This window comes from Candoia aspera, chromosome 3, assembly GCF_035149785.1.
Source record: "Candoia aspera isolate rCanAsp1 chromosome 3, rCanAsp1.hap2, whole genome shotgun sequence".
Classification (NCBI taxonomy): domain Eukaryota; kingdom Metazoa; phylum Chordata; class Lepidosauria; order Squamata; family Boidae; genus Candoia; species Candoia aspera.
The window spans coordinates 112437446-112462020 of NC_086155.1; the positions used below are offsets into that span (position 1 = coordinate 112437446).

Here is a 24575-nt window from a genome sequence, read left to right on the forward strand (position 1 = left end):
AGGAGTGGAAGTCTCACTAACTGACATTTGGCTACACAGATTAGCCCTTCCATGCTTGCCAGTTGCTTCAAAATAGACACCATTAGGTGTGGCCTTTGGGTCCAGAGTCTTCCACAGAACATTCTTCCTAGCGTTTTCCCACAGGTACAGGGTCGAATATTGTAAAGAATTCTGAGCAGGATATTCCTGTAGTCCATCCCTTTAATTTCACCTTCATCATTCTAGTGAATGAGAACATTCATTGAAATAAGCTTCTGATTACTGGACAATGTACCTGAATATTCCACCTCATAACAGGGGAAGGTTTCCAGTTGGAAAGGAAGTTAATCCAGCTGTAGCATGTGGGCTTGGAGATTATAATATTTACAGTTATCTAATAATAGATTTCTAATTGTCCTAATTTTAGTGTGACCTTTTCTACTATAGTCTTGCACCTTCAGGCAGCTCTAGCCAGCCTAGCTAGTGGTGAGGGAAGAGAGTTTGTAGATCACCAATATCAGGAGGTCCCTTTATTCCTCCCACAAATACTTCATCAAAAAATGACTGAGCTTAATAGAGAACTTTAGGTAGCTATAAATACTAAAGGAAAAGGCTGTTGCGAGTTTAACATTAGGGTAAATTAAAAACTAAAATAGCGTCAGCAAGCTAGTGCCCAGCCAGTGTTCAAGATGATTCTCAGACTCAGAACTGAAAGGCAATAGTTTGCTAAATTCTAATGTAAAGTTCTGACTTTAAATAAGGGATTAGGATGCAAAATTCGGTTATTACATCATCCTTTTTTTTAAGAGGAAAAAAAAGATTTTTTTCAAGATTTTTTTTTAAGAAAGACAATAAGAGAAACAAACAGTAATAAAGAAATAGGGGAAAAAATAGGGAAAAGCTTTATTTCAAACACTTTATGTTCTTGATTTCAAGACACAAAGTTATTAACTTCAGAGTTCAGCGGAATATCATAATATTTAGACATATTTTAAAAGCAGAAGCAAAACATTAGACAAGCTAGGGGGTTAAAATGACTTGGACAATAAAACAGATACTCTTATTTTGAGCCTTCAAGTGGGTCCAGTGGTGGAACCAACTTCCATGAAATATTTGAATTGGAAAGGCAGTTTCCTAGGTTGCATGTTGGAGTTAATGATAGATCAATGTCACGTGAAAAAGATGAATACCAGTTTAAAATGCTCAGTTTATTATGTAAATAAAGCAGTTGGAACATAACTACACATTTCAGTGTCAAGGATGATATGTTTGCATTGAAAGAGGTGTCATTGGATCTGAGTAAACCAATGTCATAAGACTATTTATCATGTCCAGTATTTAGCTACATGTTTGATTCTTACTGCTTAGATTAGGAATCATGCTCGTAACCCAAATAAAAGGCCACTGTTCTCCACTGGTGGCTGTAAGTGTAATAGCATGGTGGGCGGGTGGGTGTAATAGCAGTCTGTTGTTTAATAACACTGACAGTAACAAGGTGAAGATAGCTAAAGATACTCATCTTGGTTGCTGATTCCTCAATCTGCATATATCTTATATGTATGCTAGTTTACTTACAGCAAAAACTTGCATCTGTTTTGCATCTCAGGCTGAAGTATGGACAATAAGAAGTATGCTGTCTCAAATGTTTTTCTTCTAGGGAATACCTTGCTATCTTTAAGAAAACTGTATCTTCACATGAAGACTTCCTGCAGCGAATTTCTGCCCATCCCATTCTTAGCAAGGATCATAATTTCCATATCTTCCTTGAATATGCTCATGACGTAAGAAATGTCATATTTGATACTAGGAGTTGGGAGGATTAGGGAGAGAGCCAGCATTCATAGAGGGAAGAGAAAGTGTTGTCCATTCACAAAATTTCCATTTCTTAGTAGGTAAGGTAGTAAAAGAAAAGTAACTTGCTGAAGAATCTTACTGCAAAGCAGATACAAAGTCTTAATTCTAAAATCAGAAGGAAAAGATTTGCCCTTTTCTTGCTTTCTGTGAAAATATATGCCTGAAGTTTGGTATTACTCCTGTTTCCTGCAAAGCATTGTTACCATGCAGATTCTTAATTCTGTGGATAACGTTTATAGTTGGGAAGTATGCTAATATTAGGGATGTGCATTGATTTGGATCCAAAGCTGTATGACTTTTCACGTAGTGCACAGTGGCCCGGACAATCCGGAAAAATACATGTTTGAGTTAAAGACTTGTTGACAGGGTGCCTTGCAGCAGGTGGGGCATGTTGTCAGTACCTTCATAACTCAAACATGTATTTTCCTGGGATCTCATTGCTACTGAACAAGGCCAGGAAATAAAAAGCTTTTTTGAGAAAGCACACAGAGCTGCAACAGGTGTACCCAAGCTTGCTCCACGGCACCTTTTCAGCTTCAGATCCAGAGCACTGCATACTGATAGCTAATATGTGTATATTTGTATATGAAAATTAATCTTATATTCTGTATAACTGGTAGTCCTCGACTTATGACCACAATCAGGACCAGAATTTCCATCACTAAGCAATGTGGTTACAAAGTGCAATGTCACGTGACCGCATTGCTTAGCGACAGCAATCCCGGCACTCCCCACTGCTATCATTGATTGAATTTCACTGGTTGTTCGCTGAGGACCCACCCCAATCCAAGCAATTCCAGGCTTGGTCCCTCCCAGCCCCAAGCCTCAGTAAGGTAAGGAACAGCTGCCTTGCGGGGTGGCAAGCAGCTCCAGAACTGTGTGGCTCTGGGGCTGCTTACCACACTGCAGCTCTGGGGCTTCTTGGTACGCTGTGGCTCTGGGGCTGCAGGAAGCCACGAAGCTGCAGCCGCTCCTGGAAGCCTCAGCCGCTCCAGCCCAGTTCCAGTCCCAGCCGCCCTCACCACCCTGCACTCCGAGGCCCCTGCCACCCTGTACTCCCACCGCCCCAACTGACCTTCGCCATTTTTGCTCCTGCTGCAGCATGTCCAGCCTGGCCCTTTGTGCCAAGAAGCGCTGCTGGGCAGGGCTGGGGCTTGGCTTTGCACAGTGCAAAGGGGCTTCCTGGCGTGCCACAGCTCTGGGGCTGCAAAAAGCCTCAGCCTAGCGAGGGAGAGAGCAAGTGAGCAAGCAAGCAAGCATCTAAGGGTATTACTGCACACCTTTCATAGCCCTGTTCCATTCACTTGATATGCGGGTGTCTGATTCCCCCTTCTTTCCTCCGCCTGAAGGGCTACTTCCTTCACCTTCCCATCAACTTGCCATGAACCCCACAATTTCCACTTGCCAGTTTCTTCCTAGCCTATCTTGGCAGGGTGGATTCATGAATCCAGATTACGTGTGAGAGCCTCACTGACAGGAGTTTGAGGAATTTGCCTCTGGTGTGAAGGGGAAGGGAAAGCCCCAGCCTAGCGCGCCACCTGGCACGTGGTTCTGGGGCTGCAAAAAGCCCCAGCCTAGCAGTGCAGTGCAAAGGGGCTCCCTGGCACACTGCAGCTCTGGAGCTTTTTGTAGCCCCAGAGCCATGGCACTCCAGGAAGTCCCTTTGCGCTGTGCAAAGCCCAGCCCCAGCCCAACCTAGCAGTGCGGCACAAAGCTGCTGCACCCTGGGAAGCCCCAATAGTGCGGTGCCACAGTTGCTGCCACCACCCTGCACTCCGAGGCCCCTGCTGCCCTGCGTTCCACCACTCCAGTTAACCTTCACCATCTTCTTTCTCCTGCTGCTGATGAGGTGTGCCTGGCCTGGCCCTTTGCAAGACAGCTGTGGGCCATGCAAGGCCAAGTTCCCCAGGTCTCGTGAAGAAACCGCCATGCATGTCCTTGGGAAGAAAGCCTCATGTGACCAGCAGCTGCCTCGCAAAGGGCCAGGCCAGGCATGCTTGGTCAGTAGTGGGAGCAGGAAGACAGCAAAAGTTAGCTAGGGTGGCAGGGGCCCCAGAGTGCAAGGGACCAAAAAGAAGGGATGATGGGTGAGTGGAGTTGAAGTGCCCCTGCGGTTGTAAATGCAGGCGGGCTGCCAAGTGCACAAATTTTGATCACCTGACTGCAGGGTGCTGCAATGGCCATAACTTCGGGGACCAGTTGTAAGTCCCTTTGTTCAGCACCGTTGTAACTTTGTTGCTGAACGAATGATCGTAAGTCAAGGACTATCTGTATGCTTGTGGATAAACCAAGAATTTTAAGTTCCAAAATATACCCCAAAAACTGCTTTTGGCTTATCCATGGATGGGCTTATCCACAGATAGGATTTATCTTAGCCCATGGACAGGATTACAGTCCAAAAATGGTTTCCATATTAAATCTGTGTCAGATTTACTTTTTTAAGAAAGAGGCTATTTCAGACAGTGAGGCGTACTCCAACAACTTAACTTGCCATTCTACTACTACAGGAATTCTATGTACTTTCTAATGATATGCTTAAAGTATCCCAGCAGCTGTTAGTATGTATAAAGCTAGTTCAGTATACTATGTAGACATATAAGGTTTAATAATATAAAGTAGAAAGATGGTAAGTTAGAAAGAAAATTCAACATTTAGAATTTGTTTCATTCTGTTATAAATCATTTTCAGAAGATTGACAGCTTGTATAAATCCAGCTTGAGCTGGAAGAATGCTCTGGGGCAAAGTAGCTGTTAAAATCTTTGTGTTCACATTTATGCAGAAAAGAGGTCTATAGTTAGAACACATTACAGAGTCTTTGCCTGCAGTGGAAAAGATACATAAAACCCAACCATAACTGAATGCCTGGCACTAATTGTCTGTTCTGTTTGATTTAAAAAAAAACAATAAAAGCCTATTTTGTATACATACGTACATACTTATCACCCGACTCCCTTTTGGGGTAAACAGTGTTATGTAGAATATTGTAATGGTATATGGAATGACCTTGAGAGATAGAGCAGAGAGAGAGAACCAAGGAACGGTCAGATAAAAGGCAATTGAGCCACAGCAGGAATGTTGGTGGGGCAAGAGGCTCAGAGGAGACCCTTCCTAGTTCTTGGGCTGTAAAGGAGACGGGAAGGGATATACTTTCAGATTTGCAAGGTTCTGTTAAAGTAGCTTTACAGTAAAGTAAATCTGGTCATGTTTTTTGTATGGTCTACTTCATAAGGCTGACAAATACAGAAAGGGAGTACAGGTCCCTTTAGGTCCTCAGGTTACGATGGCAATTGGGACCGGGAATGCAGTCATAAACATTTCTCAATCCATTTGAAAGCCACATTATTTTGAATCTAAATTAAAATTTGAAATGATAATTGATGAAAAGGGGCAATTAACAAAGGGACTGATTGGGAAGAGCTACTGTTATATATAATATCCCAGAACTGAGGATCAAATTAAAGAACCTATTTTATTTGTATAATAAATTGATTTGCTGGGTTTGCCTAATGGAAAAATTTAAGTAAATCCATCAATCGATCGAGATTAGGATACGCAGACATTCTGAGATTTACACTTATTGGCCCAAATTATTATCCTAGCTTAGGTTTTGTATTCGTGACTACAGTATCAACCTGAATCTTAACATCATGTAAAAAAGATTTGCTTGATTGAAGTGGCATAAAAGCACTTGTGATTGATAAATATATAGTTCCATCTATTCAGAATCTTAACCAGACAGAAAGGCCATGCCCTTTCTGCCTTGTAAAGAAGCATTGTTTGCTCAGAGTTTAGTATACAATAAGCCAGTGTAATTTATTTATTTATTTCATATGGTATAGCAGAATGCAGCATTGTTGCATAAGAATCACAAAAACAATATATAAAAGTGTATAAAATATGGGACATTGGGACAATAAATTATTTTAAAAACACACAATGCAAATGAAACAAGCAACATGAGTTGTCATGGCTGAATGGTCTACATATTTTGGCTGCTAGACCTTACAAGGATTTCCCAGCAAGAAGAAGCAGCATGACAGCCAGTGTAATAATGACAAAGGAGAGTTAATTGCTTTATGTTCTAATTTTTCATATTTCTCTTAGCTAAGTGTTAGGAAGAAAAATACAAAGGAAATGCTGGGTGGATTCTTCAGAACGGTGGTAAAAAGTGCCGATGAAGTCTTGTTCTCTGGTGTTAAGGTAAAGTCTTTTTTTTAAAGCTCAGTTTTACTTTCCTGCACATTTTTAAGGCTTACAACTTACAGAGAAAATACATAAGCAAAAAACAATGAACTGTTGCTGCCAGGGAGGTGGGGTGTAGTAGGTTTTCTATTTGGCGTTTTATTTTTTTAAGCCACCTGGAGTCACTGTGAGTGAGTTGGGGAGCCATATACATCTCTTAAATAAATAAAATACATAATTTAAATATAATTTAAACATTCATCATAGCCTGAAACATTCCAATTAAAATTGGAACCACTGAAGCTTTCTTCAATTAGGGCAAGATGCAACTCTTATATATGCGCTGGTTAGCGCCCACCTATTGCATTTGCACCTATTCCAGCCCCTGAACAGGAAGACAAGTTCTCTATAGAGTAGTATAGAGTAGTACTTGCAGTAGTATGATTGTGGTTTATATAACCATGATTTATAATTATACCAAGGCAGATCTGTTCAGCTCAGGATGTCAGTCTACTCTTAAATGCTGACCTTAATAAAACACTTGCCTATAAGCACACATAGCTCAGGTTGGCAAAAGTGATGCCACTATTTTCAATTAGTAGTATTTGAGACAGTGTTATTACTGTTAACAATAGTTATAGGTTATCTGCGAAAATCATTAAAATGTTCTAAGGCTGTATAAGTAGATGGTGGTAATTCTCTTGTAGAATGTTGAGTGATTTGACATTAATGCCTATAACTATATATCTACATACAACTCCCTGAAGAAACTGTATAATATTCTTAAATATATTATTGATATAGTTGAAGTAAGGAATTATTCTTATAATAAGTAAAATGCGTCTGCTATATTTTTAAAAAATGCTGCTTTGAAAGATACTAGACATAACAGATAAGTGATGCTGGATGCCCTTGTTGCCTGTGAAGTGAAATACAGGAAACAAGAAATATGTTTTAGGAGCTCATAAAATAATTCAGGAGGTGTAGGGGCTGCAGGCTTGCTCCCTATGCTATCCCTAAATACCTTTGCAATTGTTGAGTCAGTTGCATGTGCTCTGTTGAGCTGAGTCTTGTACTCTACCTGATCCCTGGTGCTATCTCTCCTATTATGAGCAGATGATTACGCTGATCCCAATCAGAAATTGCACTTTTCTATTCGTTGATCAGTCCAGTGAAATTTCCAGGACATTTGATCTGACAAGATAAGTCTACCATTCCTGCCTTGAGTTATAAAGCTTGACAGGCCCTCTTTTATTGTTGATTATGATGATCTTTTCATTTTCTTTTTTTTTACCCATTATATCCATTTTTAATCTATTTCTGCTCACTTTATCTGATTTATAAGCTCTTGTTGCTCTTTTGGTATTTAATAAATCAACAAAATATGCTACTGCAGGCTACAGTTATGATAAATGTAAGGTTTTAAAAGTTAAATCCAAAGTTTTAAGGTTTAGTTCAACAGTGCCTGTCCACAAATGGAAGACACACCAAAAGTAGAACAGATTTTCTCTTTCCCTTGTACTTCTTTCCCCCTCAAACATTAGAGGATCTAGCAGAAGAGGGGAGAGAGATGCCAGGGGAAAGGATAAGGAAGTTCCTTTGCACAAGCAAAATCCACTTAAACTTTGGATTTTGCCCTTGGGAACAGATGGGAACAAGCAAGCTGTAAAAGAATGTTTCCCTCAAAATGGAGTCATAGACTCAAGTTCAAAGGCATTTTGGCTTTTGAGTTCAGTGCAAAATTTCAAATTGAAGCATTCCTGACAGGTGGCTCTCCAAGCTTCTGCTTCAATATGCATAGTTATCTTTGAGAAAACAAATTATAAATATGAATTTGATTTTTTTAAAAACTGACCTAGAACTCATGGGAAATTTAACATTATTTCTCACAGATAAACCAAAATATTTTAGTGTGCTACATATATTATCAGTCCATCAGTGCAAGAATGTCTCAAGCTTTCCAAGATGCAGTGTCATTCTTTTGTAGGAGAGATTTGTGACACTTAAAGACTAATCATTTTATTATATCATAAGCTTCTGTGGATCAACCCCATTTAATCAGATGAAGAGAATAAGTATATATAAGAGAGATTTTGTAAGTACATACAGTTGTACGAGATGGAAGGAATGAGAAGAAAGGAAAAAATGGTCAGAATTGACAAGATTGTTTCGGGAAGGGGGTACCTGAAATAGAAACATGATTTAGGTAATGATTGTAAGTAAAGAGGTGGTATGTACAGTATGTTCATTGATTTTACGGCATACTATTAACGATCTTGTGATCTACCAAAGACTAATAATCTCTCACATTGTGGTTTTGGTTTGGTGAATCAGAAAATGGGACCAGGGAGATGATTATGAGAATACAGAGTTGCTTGGGGATGATTAAACCTTATTGTCTACAGCCCATCCTGATGCCTTCTGTTCATAGGTCTTGCCCCCACCCCTTGGTTCACTTTTAGGGAGCCATGAAACCTAAAACAGCTACTAATTTTGATAACATATGACATTATGATACAGACACAGGAACTCAATCTTGTGGCAGCTCTGTCCTCACTTACTATGGCAATACAACTGCATGATCCAGTAGTGTTACCTACAAGATCAAAGGAACATTCTCTTCCTCATCGCTAACTTTAGTATGCCAAATGTTACAGCTGTTTGATATTTGTTCTTCTTCAAAACAATCCTGTTCTTCCCCACCTCTCATCCCATTTTCTGTCCCTCCAAAGGACTATGATATGAATATAAAATGATTTTAGGATTATAAATTTCATGAAATAACTACAAAGTTTTTTGCTCATATATAAAAAAATACAAGATTTTTTATGTTCATAGGAATGGCATAGACACATGACACTACTTTATTTACAATTAAAGCTATTTTGTTTCTATATCAATATAATCTGGCCTATTGTCACCTTTTACTCTCTCCCCTTTCCTCCACACCTTAGAACTGAATGTTCTTATAAAATCTGTATCACATTTATTCTGTTCATCTGATGAATTGTGCCTTATCTGGAAAAACATAATTGGATGTTTTTAAAGATATAATAAGTCTCTCTTTTTGTCAGAATTAATTACTATTTTCTTTATGGTCCTTGTCATGCCTCCCCTCATCTGAAGAGGAGGAGGAGTAATAGGATCAAGGCCAGGAGGAGCCAGCAAGCTTTCAACATCATGAATGTCAGCAAACATCAAGGGCCCTTCCAACAACACAGTCTATGATTCTCTGCTACAGCCGGTGAAGTTTGTTGCAGAGCCAAGACCCAGTTAGGATGACTATTGGATTTTTGCTACCCCTCCAGATTGTATGGACTTAATGAAATTTGGAGTGGGAATGGGAATGGGAATGGGAATAAACTCCTTTTTAATTCTGATGGATTTATTCTCCAAAATGGCTCATTTCAATGTCTGTGAGGAACTCTCCTCAATAAGAGACAGTTCATTGTTTTATTAACCAGGTATTCTGTCTCAGTGCTCCCAAAGCACCAAATTTTGGATTATGGCCTACAGTCCATCACCCATTTCTGGTGAGTGTTTTGGATGCACAGATTCAGTTTCTCACTGGCTCATAACTCATAATCAGAATGCAAGAATGCAACTCTGGACCAATATTTGCATTGCTATGTTGGGTGCCAAACAAATCAGACTGCTGGTTCTAGCTGAGTTTTTGTATAACTCTCTACATCTGTCCTCATTACAGTTCTTTGTTAACTACAGATATTAACCCCATTTTTTTCATCTTGACATGGTTTTTCTGGTTCTTGTGGCTGACTTCACTGTACATGAATCACAAATTCTTCATCAAGTTTTCAGAGACCAATCAAACTAGTCAAGGAAGCTGGAACAGTTCACAAACCACCATTACCAGCTGCCTCCCCCCACTTAAAAGGTGGACTTGGATTTGGCTTTTGATCAAGTTCTTGTCCTTCCAGAAGCAATCAAGGAATCTACATGCCAGATGGGATCTTTTTTCATAAAATCATAGAATCATAGATAGGGAAGAGTTAAGTTATTAAGTCGAACCTCCAGGTCAATGCAAGTTTCCAAATTAAAGCATTCCCAACACTTGTCTCCTGTGATTTTTGCATGGTGGGGGGGTTGTTTTTCTGCAACTGATTATCCACCCTCCTGGAAACACTTTTGAAAGATTTCCAGCAGAAATCTTAGTTGATTAAAATAGTAGAAGCCTACTCTGAAACTTCAATTTATTGTAAGCAATGTTTTATTATTGACTGTGTTTAGAATGACGTCATGAAAGACGTTAATGGGAAATACATACAGGTCCCTTCCTTGCTACCCCCGTGGCTGCCACTGAGTTGCTTCAAGCTTAATATTTGCCTGCAATTCCTGCCACTAATAACACTGGATGGAGAACATGTGAAACCTAAAGGACCTTGGGGTGGTCACCAGCAAGCCACAGTATGGCTAAAAAGGAGCTAATGGTTAGGTACTTTATATACAAGGTTAACCGCATCCTCAGATTATGACATTGTTCTAACATACTGTACCTTTTATGTATTTTTTTATATCTGATTTTCTCATGACTAGACCAAAATGCTCTTTGATATCTCATAATCACTGTAAAGTTTCTTTCCAGGAAGTTGATGATTTCTTTGAACAAGAGAAGATCTTTCTTGTAAATTATTACAACAGAATAAAGGAAGCATGTGGGAAGGCAGATAAAATGACAAGATCTCACAAAAGTAACTTTTTCTATTGAGTTATTTGTAATATTTCTAAATTTCAGTTTGTTCAGAGGCAAGGCTGAAAGCTTGTTGCATTCTTTCTCAACAGATATTGCAGATGACTATATTCATATTTCAACTTCCTTAAATAACCTAGCTTTAGCAGAATCGATTGTAATTAAAAAGTAAGTTCATGCCATTTCTTTTAAAAATGTCTAAACCACATTTTTCAGTTTGTTACTGTGAATGAGTCTGCTAAGTACTGTAGTTGTGATGGCCTGGATACAACGATTGACTTTCCTGATCTCTTTTTCACGGTTGTGTGGAGGGGGATTTTTCATGACTAACATACTGAAGCCTTCTCATGCAGCAACACCCAACAAAGGCTTGGAAATAATAATAAATTATGGTTACATTCAAGGAGTGGGAATTTTCCTTCTGGTTTTCAGGGCAACTTCAATTGGTTTCCATATACTGCATTTCTTTTACTGCTTATGCCTCTTTCAATATTTTTCTTGCCAATCTCAAATTACCTTGTTCTGTGATTACTGTATGTCTTAATATATCTTATTCCCTGTTACCCCTACTTTCTGCTTACATTAATGCCTATGCTTCTCACATTGGAGAAGCATATAGCAATAATTTATTCCAGTGGGGTCTTTTGTTCTGCCTACATGGAAAGGTAAAGTCCTCCTAAGTATTCTATTTAGTGTTCAAACTATTGATGCTAGCCATAGATTTAATCTAATTTCTGCATCAGTCTACATACTCTATAAACGAAGGGCAAATTTATATTATACAAATTTGGAGTAAAAAATCATATACAGTATTCTAATTTTTTTTTCTAATCCTTGTTTTTCCATTTAGGAATGGTGAAGAATCAGGCCTTAATTTTGTATTGTATCAGGCCTTTTTCCTCCCTGTCCTTCACGCATGCATCCCAACGTCAGACACAAATAAGTCATGTAGTTTGAACCTTTGATTCCCTGAACACCTATTGAATGCCAGCAGAAGTGGTGCATTATCATTTGCCTGTGTTGCAATAAATTCTGTTTTGGGAGATCAAACCATCATTTCTAGAGCTAAATTCTCTTGTATTGTATTGTAGATGCCAAAGCGTCCCTTAATTGTGAACTTTTCTCTTTTTGTGATTTGGTGCCTCCTCTGGAAGATTGTATTAACATTCCAGTATTGTGTTGTTATAACCAGTCATTATACATCTCCTGTACTTTCCTAGGGCTTTAAAGTTCCTTCATGCCTATTTTGTTGGCTGTTTTTCTTGCCCTGTTTTCTTCCAGTCTGTGTCATAAGAACTGTAAAAAGTTCTAGCATATGCAAATTGTATAATTTCCATGAACTGAATCTTAACAGTCATCTGGCCCAGTTCTATGGTAATAGAATTAGATGTGAGTTTTGGGAGATACATTTAACGTTCTCTACCCATCCTTTTCCTCCCTAGGTACTTGATGAAAATTTCTGAGCTGTTTGGGAAACTCAGGGTAATGTTTTGTTTTAAAGATGTATATATTTCCTTTTCTCTCAAAAAGTTGAAGGCAGTCACTGTAACTGGTTTTTTACAAATCAGTAAAAAAACCCTAAAATATAAAAAAAATTAGAAACATAAGCCTAGGTTTCACCTGTAGTGCTCATAGGCAATAGTTTGCCTACAACCTGTTCCTTAGTGTCTTCCAGACTCCCAGCTCTTTGAGGTTTTTTCTTGGTTTGTGAACTGCCATATTCATCATGGTAGTCATTTTGTGAATGAGCAGTCTTATTTCCATGACAGCCATACTATCCAAAATGTGCTCCTCAAATTCCAAACGTGCCCACTGACCAAAAATATTGTATATTCAAGCAATAAAACATATGAAAGAGCTACATTGGTGCTATATACTGGCAGGATAAAGCAAATTAGTTAGCAACCTGACCAGTTCAGGGTTCTGGGCATCTTTCAAAGGCAGCTCCATGCCATCATCTTAGTGTAATATAGGCAAGCTTTGTTACCATTACTAGATCTACTTGGCCTTTAATCCTAGCTGTATCTAATTTGTCTATTGTTAGAATTGGGTTTATGATTGCCTTGAAATAACAAATCTTTTTTAATGTTGTTCATTGTACTTGAATCAGCTTCTCTACTGAACAGGATTGAACCCATCTACCTACCCTTGAGTGGTCACATTCTTAATAAATGTATCTTGCCTGGGTATCTATAATTGTCAAATACTTAGTGAGCCTTTCTTCATAACCAGTTTCTTGCTCCAAACATGCCTTCAAATCTGTATGACAGTGTTGACAGATATCTCATTTGGGTAATAACATTTGCCTACATCTGGTGTTTTTAGAAGACCATCAGTGTTATTGGAAGAATTTGGCAGTGAAAGATCCTCTCTGCATCTGCAACAAAGCTATTGTACAGGGCAATATGGCTTAACTCTCACTGTGCCATAAACTTCAGGATGCCTTTCTCCTGACCATCTTGTCCTTGCCAGGATAAAACTAACTGGCACCTAGGCAATCATTATATTAGTTCGTTAGCTGGCATTTAGGCAATATTTTGGGTACTTAAGTCTTCCTAGCTTAATATACCAAGGTGAGAGTTGAATATAATTTATATAAATAAATAATGCCATACTTAAGATACTTAGCTGACCAAGATTTCAAACAGAAGTTTATACACTCAAGAGCTGTATGATATAATCCATAATCCTGTTATCTTTTCCATAGAAAGTAGAAAATCGTGTTTCTTCTGATGAAGATTTAAAATTACTGGAGTTACTAAGATATTATATGCTTAATATAGAAGCAGCAAAGGTGAGTTATACCTGAAAGCATTCTTTATTTTTTTTCACAATTGTCTTAAGTGTAACTTCACAAAAAACAGTAGCATAAGTAGCAATGTGTTAACATTATATGATTTTGCATCTGAAGATATTTTATGGTTAGAATCTACCCTGACTCAAGCTGTAAAAACAGTTTCTGTGGAAGAAAGGAATCAAGAAAATTCCACTCTTGTGGGAAGCTCTGAGGAACTTCTTCTGAACCAGCAACTACTAGAGAAATCCCATCTACAAGAGTCCTTGTCTAAACCTAATTACCTCTTCAGCACCATTGCAAACATTATTGAGTTCCCTGATCCCTCTTTCTCATTGTGAGATTGTCCAAAACAGTGACAGCAGCAAAGTTTGTGAAAATTTCAAAACTGACATAGGAGTATCTGGGTTCCATGTTACATAATATTCTGAAGAATCTACTTGGAAGAAGGTATCCACATATGAGGCATGAACAAATAGAGAAGTAGTGTATATCACTCTCCATTACTTCTAAATTTGTTTGATAACACCTCCCAACATATTTAGTGCCTCAGTTCTTTGCTCTTTGCTAGGTACAAGTAATGGACTAAGATGCTTGTATTCTCTTTGTCTGAAAATTTCTCCTCTTCCTTCTTCAGCTTTCCTATCTACCCTATTCTGTTTTGCTTACAAAGAGTTGTTAACGTGCTTAGAGACTCAGCAGGGAGTCTTGGCTTATTAAATATAGTTTTTGACACCATCACTGACAAAAAGAGATAAACTAGGAAGAACAATAATACATTTTTCAAATACTCATGAGCATAATTCTGGTTTAATCTAGGTAGTATACTGTTATCATAACACCTTGGAGAGCAATAGGCAGGATCTGACTTTTCGAAAAAATGTGGTTGATTAAGAGATAAAATAAGATGGTGGTTTAATATGTGAAAAAGAACAGGTCCTTGCTAGCAATAGCTACTGTCTGATGACTGTTTCTCTTCTGAGAGACAGGAGGAAATACCGTGTTAATTTAAAATACAGGGAAAGAAAAGGTATACATTATACTATGCTCTGTTTTATTGCAGCAGGAGGGTATAGAGAACCTTAGCATTAGGCTAAATTCAAAAATATATTTTTTAAAAGATTTGACATTGTCATGACTATGTCTACTAGAGTTTGGAGTACAAAAGAAGATGCTTAATGGCAACTTCTAGACCAAGTCAGGCTATACTTACCACAGCAATACAGTTTTTAGGGATCCCAGAATTAAAGATTGAGAAATGCTAGAGCAGCCACACAACCAGGAGTTTCAGAGACTCATTTGGCATAGTAATTATAGATTACTATAACATTATAGATTAGCTATAATGTTAATTCCAGACTGCCATAACCAGTGGTTGCGTGCAAGAAGCTCAGATATGGTTAATCCTACATTACACTAGATACAAGTTAAGTTGTTTTCAAGGGCCATTTGCTAAACTGTCAAGAGGTTTTTAAAAGGGAGGGTAATGTTAAGATGATACGATTCTAACCAGTGATGAGAGTTAATTAGGATCTCTCATGTTATGTTTGTACTAAAAAAAATACTGGTTTAAGGGGATGAAATATTTCAAATATGCAGGGTTTCTGTATATTCCTACACACAGACACAATTTTTATCATCAAACATTGATGAGCGATCTCTGTAATGGGCCAGAGGCTGGGATGAATTGTGATCCCCCTTGACTGATGATAGATGGTTGGAATGTTCTTTGTTTTTCTCCAAGGTATTAGCATTTGTCTTTTGGTTGTGTGTTCTTATGATAAGTTTTGTATGCTGCCTGGAGTCTTTTTGATTTGGTGGCCTTATTGATCTAATAAAACTATAGAATTAATCAGTGAAGTCAGATATAAAAAAGGTATTCCCCTCCATGCAAACTAGGTTTACAGTATTTAATATGGTGGTGTTCATTCTATTCCCTGCCCTTCCCTAAATATACTGTATGCTGGAGTGCCCTTTCCCTTCCTTATAATAAGAAATTGTCACTTTTTTCCAGAGGTTTTTTCTGAGATCTGGATCAATCAGCATTCTTGAACGATGGGGTATTTTTTCAAATAATGTTAATTTTCTCTATCACCAAAACTAGGAATTCATTTTCTTATGTAATTTATTCTTTCAGGATCTTTTGCACAGACGTACACGGGCCCTTGTAGACTACGAAAATTCAAATAAAGCTCTTGATAAAGCTAGGTTGAAAAGTAAAGATGTCAGGTTGGCAGAAGTGTATCAGGAAGAATGCTGTCAAAAATTTGAAAAACTTTCTGAATCTGCAAAACAAGGTAAAGCTATGCTAACAAGACACTTACAATATACTATGGGTTCTTCATGGTGCATTCTGCAGCATATATTAGTGGAATGTTGGGGTCTGTTCCTTAATAGAAAGTTAAAACTCTGACTTTCCATATGCAGTGTAATATTTATATGGGGGGAAGGCTGATAATTGCTAGACTATTTAGTTTTATGGCCTAGTGGCTGCAAGTCTTGAACATTGTCTCCAGATTTGGGGGATTTTCAGACTTAACCACAAAATGGCTACTGGAGTGTCAGCAAAATAGCTCCTGACCTATGCTTCAAGCAATTCTGAATTGTGTATGTATGTAACACAGAGCAGTCTAACCAGTTGTAATTTTAAAACCTTACATCTGAGAAATTAATGAAGTGGAAAGGGTGCTTTGTAGGACTCAGGTCCCTGTTGAGGACATTTCAGCCGAAGCATATAACACCTGGTTCAGCTAAGCTGTGTTGGCTTCTCATTTCCTTCCTTGCCAAATTCAAGGTGCTTGTTACTACATAAAAAATCCCTATATGGATCAGACCCCTCCTGCTTGAAAGGAGAGCTCCCCCCTTATGTTATCTGGGGGTTACCCCTGCAGGTAAGGGCCTTCTGCAGATGGAAAGAGGCCCACTTGGAATTTGCTAGGGCCTATCTGATGGTGGTGCCCACACTCTGGAATTAATTTCTTCTGATTTATTGTTCTTTTAAAAAAAAGCAGACTTTATTCTTTTCCCTCATAGTAGTCATGTTTGTCGCCTGATTTGCTTAATATATTTCCTAATTGCTTTCTTTAACTATTTTTATTTATTGTGATAATACTATAATTTTGTGATGTTTGTGCATTTAGTATCATAGTTTTATGATAATTGTATCTTGTGTGTTATTTTTATCTTCTGACTCTGATAATTACTTATTGCTTCTCTTTGTTTTAACTTCCACTGGCTGGCTTATTGGTTGGGAATGCAATGGTATATAAATGAAAAAAATAAACTTAATTTGCCTCAACGATGAAATGTGGCGCTTACCAACACATTTGGAGCTTCTGTTTAATAAACTTTCTGGAATTTTGTTTTTCTTTTATTACAGCAATTTTATTAAAGATTACAATTTAAAATAAAAACTAATACAAACTAAAAAAAGAAAATAATAAAAAAATAGAAGGTGCAGAAAAGAAAAAAAAGAAAAAATAAGAATATAGTAAAGAAAAAGAAATGTGAAAAGTGACTTCCCCCTTCCTCACAAGAAGTATAAACAATTTTAGTAACTTATCACCTCCTCTTAAAATACAACAAATTATCTCTTCTTTCCATATGCCATTTCTTATCTATAAACAAATCCATAAAACCTCGTCATTTTTGTCCTGATGTCAGCAAAAGTCCATTAAGGGTTACCAGAGATAACAACACATCCATTTTAACCTTGATCAAATAAACCAACTTATATTTATTTGCTTATTTTATTCAATGTGTACAGTGACCCATCTCAAACCAGTGACTCTGGGTGGTGAACAATCATAAAAACAAACAATTAAACACAATACAAAAAGAAATTAAATACAAATAGCAGCCAAGAGATATTATAATCTGTCAGTGTCAACACAACCAAGAAACAGGGCCCTTCACACACACGGGACCCCAGGCCCATAGCCATGTCTTCAAAGTCTTCTGAAAGGCCAGCAGGGTTGGGGCCACCCTAATCTCAGGAGGGGGAGGATGTTCCACAGGGCAGCTACTATGGCAGAAAAGGCACGTCTCCTGGTCCCCACCAGCCAACATTCCTTGGCTGACAGGACCCAGAGCGTGCCTATCCTGCCGGACCAGGTTGAATGGGTAGAAACTACCGGGCAAAGACGGTCCCTCAGGTAACTCGGCCCCAAGTCATGGAAGGCTTTAAAGGTGACAACCAGCACCTTGAATTACACCTGGAAACACCCTGGCAACCAGTGCAGCCCCTGAAGCAGTCATGTTACATGCGCTGAATAGCCGACACCATTTATAACCCAGGCAGCTGCATTCTGTACCAGCTGAAGCTTCCAAATGCTCTTCAAGGGCAGCCCCATGTAGAGCACATTGCAATAGTCCAAATGGGAGGTCATGAGGGCATGAGTGACAGTGAACAGAGCCTCCCAATCCAGGAATGGGTGCAACTGCTGCACAACCCGAAGGTGTGCAAAGGTCCTCTTAGCCACGGCTGCCACCTGGTCTTCCAGCAGGAACTCAGAGTCCAAGAGGCCCCCAAGAATGTTGCTTCCTTTTATGTATAACAATCTTTAGTCCCTTCAAATAATGTCCTAGAACTTGATTTCTTTTCATTTTTCTTTGTCCCTTCTCACAAAATTCTCCAAAGCTTTGACAAGCCTCTTTTGTAAATCCAGTATAGGAAAATTATCCAGGTCACTCTCTTGATTTGTTATTAGTATATCCCTTTTAATAATTAAGATAGCCGGTTTCTTTTGTATATCCAGTGTAACATCATCTTCCATATCATTCTTGTAGCCTGTCATTTTTAAATCCACTTTCAAATCAGTCTCAATTACGTCAGGTAAAATGTGTTCCATAACATCTTTTAAACCCAGTCTACTAGAGGCAGACACTCTTAAAATGAACTTCTGGGTCCATTGTTCAAAGTATCCTTCAATATTTTTTATTTTTATTTTATTTTTTATCCTGCCTTTATTATTTTTACAAATAACTCAAGGCGGGGAACATACCTAAGACTCCTTCCTCCTCCTATTTTCCCCACAACAACAACCCTGTGAGGTGAGTTGGGCTGAGAGTGTGTGACTGGCCCAAGGTCACCCAGCCGGCTTTCATACCTAAGGTGGGACTAGAACTCCCAGTCTCCTGGTTTGTGGCCTGGAGCCTTAACCACTAGAGCAAACTGGCGCTCTCTTTAATATGTCCAATATTAAAATATTTTGCTTCATTCTGTATTTGTAAGTCCAGTTTAAGTGTTCTCCTTTAATTGTAATCTTTAATTCCTTATAGTTCCCTCTAGTGTCCAATTTTTAAAGTCTTACTTTGTTTTTTTAAAGAATTCAAAACAGAAGCATTTTCCCACGGGAAGGATTATTTATAATTAATTCCAAAATCTTATTTCAAATCCATCTGGACCCTTACTCTGTTTGTAACTTTCTAAAATCTAAGTTTTGATCAGCCTTTTGCTGTTTATTCCCCAAAAAAATATTTTAAGTCCTTAAACTTGTATTTAAAAATTCTTACACTAAGGATTGAAGGACACTGGTCTGAGATTGGCAGCTATATAAATTGAATGAATGAATGCATGCATGCATGCATACATACTGACATACCAGGTGCTGTAAAAACTTGTCAGTCCAAAGGTTCCTAATAGCTGAAAAGCAGTTAACAAGCAATTTCCGAAAGTGATTAGAAAAGGAAGTATGCAAACCCAGTGTCCTTTAAAAGGTGCTGACCATGGTTTGAGCAAGATGGCTATTCCTTTGTCTCCCAGAGCTCTAAACTCGCTGGTGACCATTGTCATCCTCTTGTAAGGATACAAGCAGCAGCTGTCTGGAGCACTTGTGGGCAATCTCAAGTCATCTCCTGGTCTGGAGAGGAATTATGAAGAGCTGGCCTACTTGCCAGCTCTTCCCTCTGCAGTGGTTGCCAGCTCCCCTTTTCGCAGAGCCGTCTTCAGTTCACCATTTCTTCCCCAGAAGTCTGAATTTTGTTGTTTGGGGAAAATAGGCAGGAGTATTAGGTATGTTTACCTCCTTGAATTATTATTATATCCTGTTTATATAATAATAATAATAATAATAATAATAATAATGATAGACCCAGTTTGGTCTAGTGGTTCAGGTGCTGGGCTAGAAACCAGGAGTCTGTGAGTTCTAGTCCTGCCTTAGGCATGAAAGCTGGCTGGGTGACCTTGGGCCAGTCACTCTTTCTCAGCCCAACACACCTCACAGGGTGGTGGTTGTGGGGAAAATAGGAGGAAGGAGTATTAGGTATGTTTGCCGCCTTGAGTTATTTATAAAAAAATAATACAGGCGGGATAAAAATAAAAAAAATAAAATAATACTGTTGAATTATACACCTTGTTACAAGTAGCATTCATTGTTAGAAATAATGGAATTTTATATTGAATTTTATTAAGTTATGCTGGTGTATTAAGTTATAATGACTAAGTTACTATCTAATGGATTGACAATATAATCAACTATATTAATCCTTGAATTAACTATCTCTTGAATGATCTCTGCAATAATAAACTAATTATAATGAATAATCAACATCAGTGTTCATTATTCTAGACAATTATATTTGACTAGTTTTTATTTAATGAAACAAATTAATTTATAATTTTCTGATGAATTAATCTTGTAATAAAACATTGTTAATAATTATATCATAATTAAAATATCAAGCAGTTCAGCTGAACTGAATAAAGTAGTGGACAGAATGATTATGAACTCTGAAGATTAGTGGGAGAGTGATAACACAGAAATAAAATTCAAAATGGGTTGAATGAGATATAAAGCCAAAGTTATGCAGTTAGGACGCAGAAATTAAATGCACCGATATGTAATAAAGAATTACAAATTTACTGGAATGGCAATAATATTTGTGAAAATCTTGGAACAGCTTGTAAGTTAGCTGTGTGAGGTAGCTGCCAAAATGCATATGTAATTTTTGGCTGCAGTCATAGAAGCATAGTTTCCAAAATATAGGAAATAATCTTTCCATTTTATTTTTCATGCTCAGTTCGTATCTTAAATGCTGTGTAGAGGTTCTGGGCACTACACTTCCAGAAGGATTCAGTGGGCTTAAATAGTCTCTTCCAGCTTTGATTCTAAAATGGATCTTTTAAAATCAGAGACAGTCCTACTCCACTGTTCTAAAGTGTGGCCAAGTAGGAACATTTAATTAATGAAGGAGAGTTTGGGTTTCTTCTGCATCTACTGCTTTGGTTTAAAATTTCTCCAGAAAAGGTTTGAACATGGCAGGTATGTTGGGACTGTAGTTATTACAGTAATGGGATCACCTAAATTTAATAAGCAGGGCAAATATCTCCTTGCATGCAGCTGGATTCTCTGTCTCTAGAGAGCTGCAGCAGGATAGGAAATGAGAATTACTGTTTATTTCTGTTTCTCTTGTCTATATATATGTAAATCTAGCTATGCTGAAAAGGGAGCCTGCACACATAATTACAAGAGAAAATTACAGGACAGGCATGACAACCGAGATAAAACAAAGGTCAGAGGACATAAATGGCTGTGGGACACCACCCCTTCTCCTCCTGTCACTTTTAGGTACTTGTTAGCATAGTTTCTGACCCAGTGATACTGCTGCTAAATTCCATCTTGGTTCACAAAAAATACTTTTCTCATTTATTATTTAATCAGGGATGAGGGAACTGACCAAACAGGTATTACTGGAGCCTGAATGGATTTGATCCAGCTTTGCCAGCTGATTTTTCAATGCAGCATCAAGCCAGGGTGTGGGCTCAGAGGGAGTCACTATGGTCCATAGAAACACATACACTGTCTCCAAAAACACGTTTCCTGAACTAGGACAGGTGATGAGGGTTGGGGGATCAACAAGACAGTTAGGATAATTTTGGTAGACCACCCATCTTGTAGCCCAGCAGTCTCCTTTACTGAGCTGGCCTGAAGTATGGTTTGGTCAGGAAGTGGTTCTGGAGGATATCAGCATATTCATGCTGCTTCTGTCCTGATTGGTCCAGCTTAAGGTTTTGTGGCCTTCAGGAAGGCATGGATTTGTTTCTCATTGGACCAAAGCATAGGATAGGGCATACAGTACTTCAGTGAAGTTTATGTCTTGGACTTAGGGGTATGACTAGCTGTATCCCCTTGTCAGGGTTAGATCACAGTCAATGAAATTTGGTTTCACTGCATCATTTTCCTCCTGTATGGAAAAATCTCATGGATTCTTGAATGTTTAAGGGGAGTTTCCAGAAGAAACTGGAACCTCCTAAGGTTTTTGTTAGCTTATGAAATGGAGAAATAGGATAGGCATATTGACAATCATCCTAAAAGCCCTTTCCAGCACTGTGGAGCCCGAGCTTCTCCTTGCTTTTCTGGAGAGCTCTGAGCAATAAAACAGGCCAGGAGACAGTGCATACGATGTAATCTCTTTTGAAAGACAAACTTTAGTGCATATAGTTGTGCTTATGAGATGGCAGAGAAGACGAAAAAGAAGTCTCTCTTTGCAGTTTCCATTACATCCCTAAGGGGCTGTGCACAAGAGCATTTTAGGGTAATTGAGAATTTAGTATGTGCTGTAAGAATCTGATACACTTGTCCCAATAATAGTCTGACTCATGCATCAGTTGAAATGCAGAATTCAGATTTATTGAAGATGTGTACAGAACAAAGGAAAAAGCTACAACTAAAGATTCCCACCTAAACTACCTAATTAAAAGCAAGCAAGAACCCCCCTTCACATTCCTTCCCCCCTAGCTCCAACAGCCCTGCATGCCAAGTCCAGATGTCTTTGGTTGATACGACCTTGACTCTCATCATTAGCCCAAACACCACTCCTGTTGGATCCCCCTCCCTTCTGGTGTTTGACACGCGTTGGCTTAACATGGCAGATGAATACGATCAAACGATTTATCTATTCTTTGATCGTGGATTTTGACATACTGCCCCTCCTGAAAAAGACAAAACTAACAAGATTAATACAGAACAGAATAAACAATGATTAATAATTAAGGTTTGGGTTTGTTAGGATATTTTGCATAAAACTACTTCAGAAGATCTGGAGCTTTGACATGGTGGCTATCCACCCATTCATGGTCTGCGAAATGTTTCCAGTGTATTAGATACTGCAATTTGCCTCACTGTTTTCTGGTGTCCAGGATTTCTTTCACTTCAAAACGTTGTTCCCCTTCAATCATCATGGGCGCAGGGGGGGTTGCTCAGGATGCCAGCGAGAAGCTTCTCGCACTCGTTTTAGAAGGCTGCAATGGAAAACAGGCTGGATTTGTTTTAAAAATTTTTGGAGTTTTAATCTGACAGTTACAGGGTTGATGATTTTTTCAGTTTCAAACAGTCCTACAAACTTCGGACCCAATTTTTTTGATTATTTCGACAAATAAACTTTTTCTCCTACTTTAAAGTCCCATTGGAGACCTTTTGCTGTCAGCATATTTTTTATAACTTTCTTGGGTGACAGTGAGTGTCTCAAATTGGCGCAAACTCCTGGCCATACACTATTGGAAATGGAGACAGACCCGTGCTCTGGTGCATGGAGTTGTTGTATGCAACTTCAGCAAAAGGCAACAGGTCTACCCAGTCGTCCTGTTGGTAATTTATGTAACATCTTAGGAATTGTTCTAGGATGGCATTCAATCATTCACACCCTCCATCCATTTCCGGATGGTGCAATGAGGAGAGAGGGCTTGGGATGCTCCAATTAATTTCAGTGACTTTGTTCAATACTCTATACCCCAAATAGTCCAATTATTCTTTATGAAATTCACATTTAGACAACTTAGCAACAACTTGGCATCTCTTAAGTTTTTTCAGCACCTCACGCACCAACTGAACATGCTTTTTCTCATTTTCTGAGTAGATCAAAATATCATCCAGATACATTAAACATCCTTTGTACAGACGCTCATGCAACACCTCATTAACTAACTGCATAAACACTCCAGGTCACCTTTCAACCCAAATGGGAGAACCAAGTATTCGTAACTTCCAAGAGGGCAATTAAAAGCAGTTTTCCATTCATCCCCCTCCCATATATGCATTCTGAAGTACACTTCCCTCAAATCCAGCTTTGTGAAAATCTTCCCCTTGGACAGGTGAGACAACATATCCCTCAGAGGCAGAGGGTACTGATTCATGGTACAAATAGCATTCAACCCTCGATAGTCTGTACACAGCCTTAAGGAACCATCCTTTTTGGTTCTGAATAGCACCGGGGCAGCCATGGGGGAGTTAGCTGGACAAATGAAGCCCCTCGCCAGGTTTTTGTCTATAAACTCCCACAACACCTCCTGCTCCTTCAAGGACATAAGAGTACATTTTGGGTTTGGGAAGCTTCGCCCCCAGTTCAATTTCTGTTACACAGTCTGTCTTTCGATGGGGTGGCAACTGGTCACATTTGACCTCTCCAAACACTTCCCTCAAGTCCCGATACAGTTCAGGAATCAACTCATCATTGGGATGGGTGACCATCCCCACTTCTGTCGACACAGCTGCTAAACCCTTGGCGGCTTTCCTCTCCTCTTCTTGATTCCCTGCATACAGTCCATCCTTAAATTGAATTCTTCCTGTCACCCAGTCTACATGAGCGTTGTGAGCCTTCAGCCAAGGTACTCCCAAAATCACTGAATAATTGGCTATGGTGGCCATTATAAATCGCAGGGTTTCTTGGTGGGTGCCCACTCTCATTTCCACTTCCTCAGTGCAGTACGTCACTGGGCCCCCTGCAGCCACAGAGCCATCCAGCTGGTTAAACGTTATGGGTTCTTTCAACTTCTGCACTAGTGTCAGAACCAAGCTTGCCTCTGACTCAGAATTAGTTTCACTTTCTGAGTCAGAGGAGGAATTGGAAACTTATCAGGCTGGAATTGGAGAAATGAAACTCCAGCATGACTCAGCAGAGCGGGAAGAAGTCACAACACTGATTGGGTGAGATCCGGAGGAGGAATTGAATGCACCAATCAGTGCACACCAGAGACTGGCTGAAAAACGCATGAAGAAGAAGGCAGCCCGATTGGCTACAGGAGACTCCAAGCGCGCCAAAGATCAGGATAAAAGGCAGCCA

At 38.8% G+C, this 24575-nt stretch overlaps 1 protein-coding gene across 1 annotated transcript in view; it reads left to right on the forward strand.

Annotated features, from left to right (window-relative positions):
* SNX5 (sorting nexin 5) overlaps positions 1-24575 on the forward strand; it is a 53127-nt gene that overhangs the window by 21324 nt on the left and 7228 nt on the right. The window contains exons 5-11 of the mRNA XM_063298624.1: positions 1637-1760; positions 5938-6033; positions 10619-10724; positions 10816-10891; positions 12166-12205; positions 13431-13517; positions 15655-15814. Of these exons, the coding sequence (XP_063154694.1) occupies positions 1637-1760; positions 5938-6033; positions 10619-10724; positions 10816-10891; positions 12166-12205; positions 13431-13517; positions 15655-15814 (689 nt within the window). The remainder of the gene's footprint in view (positions 1-1636; positions 1761-5937; positions 6034-10618; positions 10725-10815; positions 10892-12165; positions 12206-13430; positions 13518-15654; positions 15815-24575) is intronic.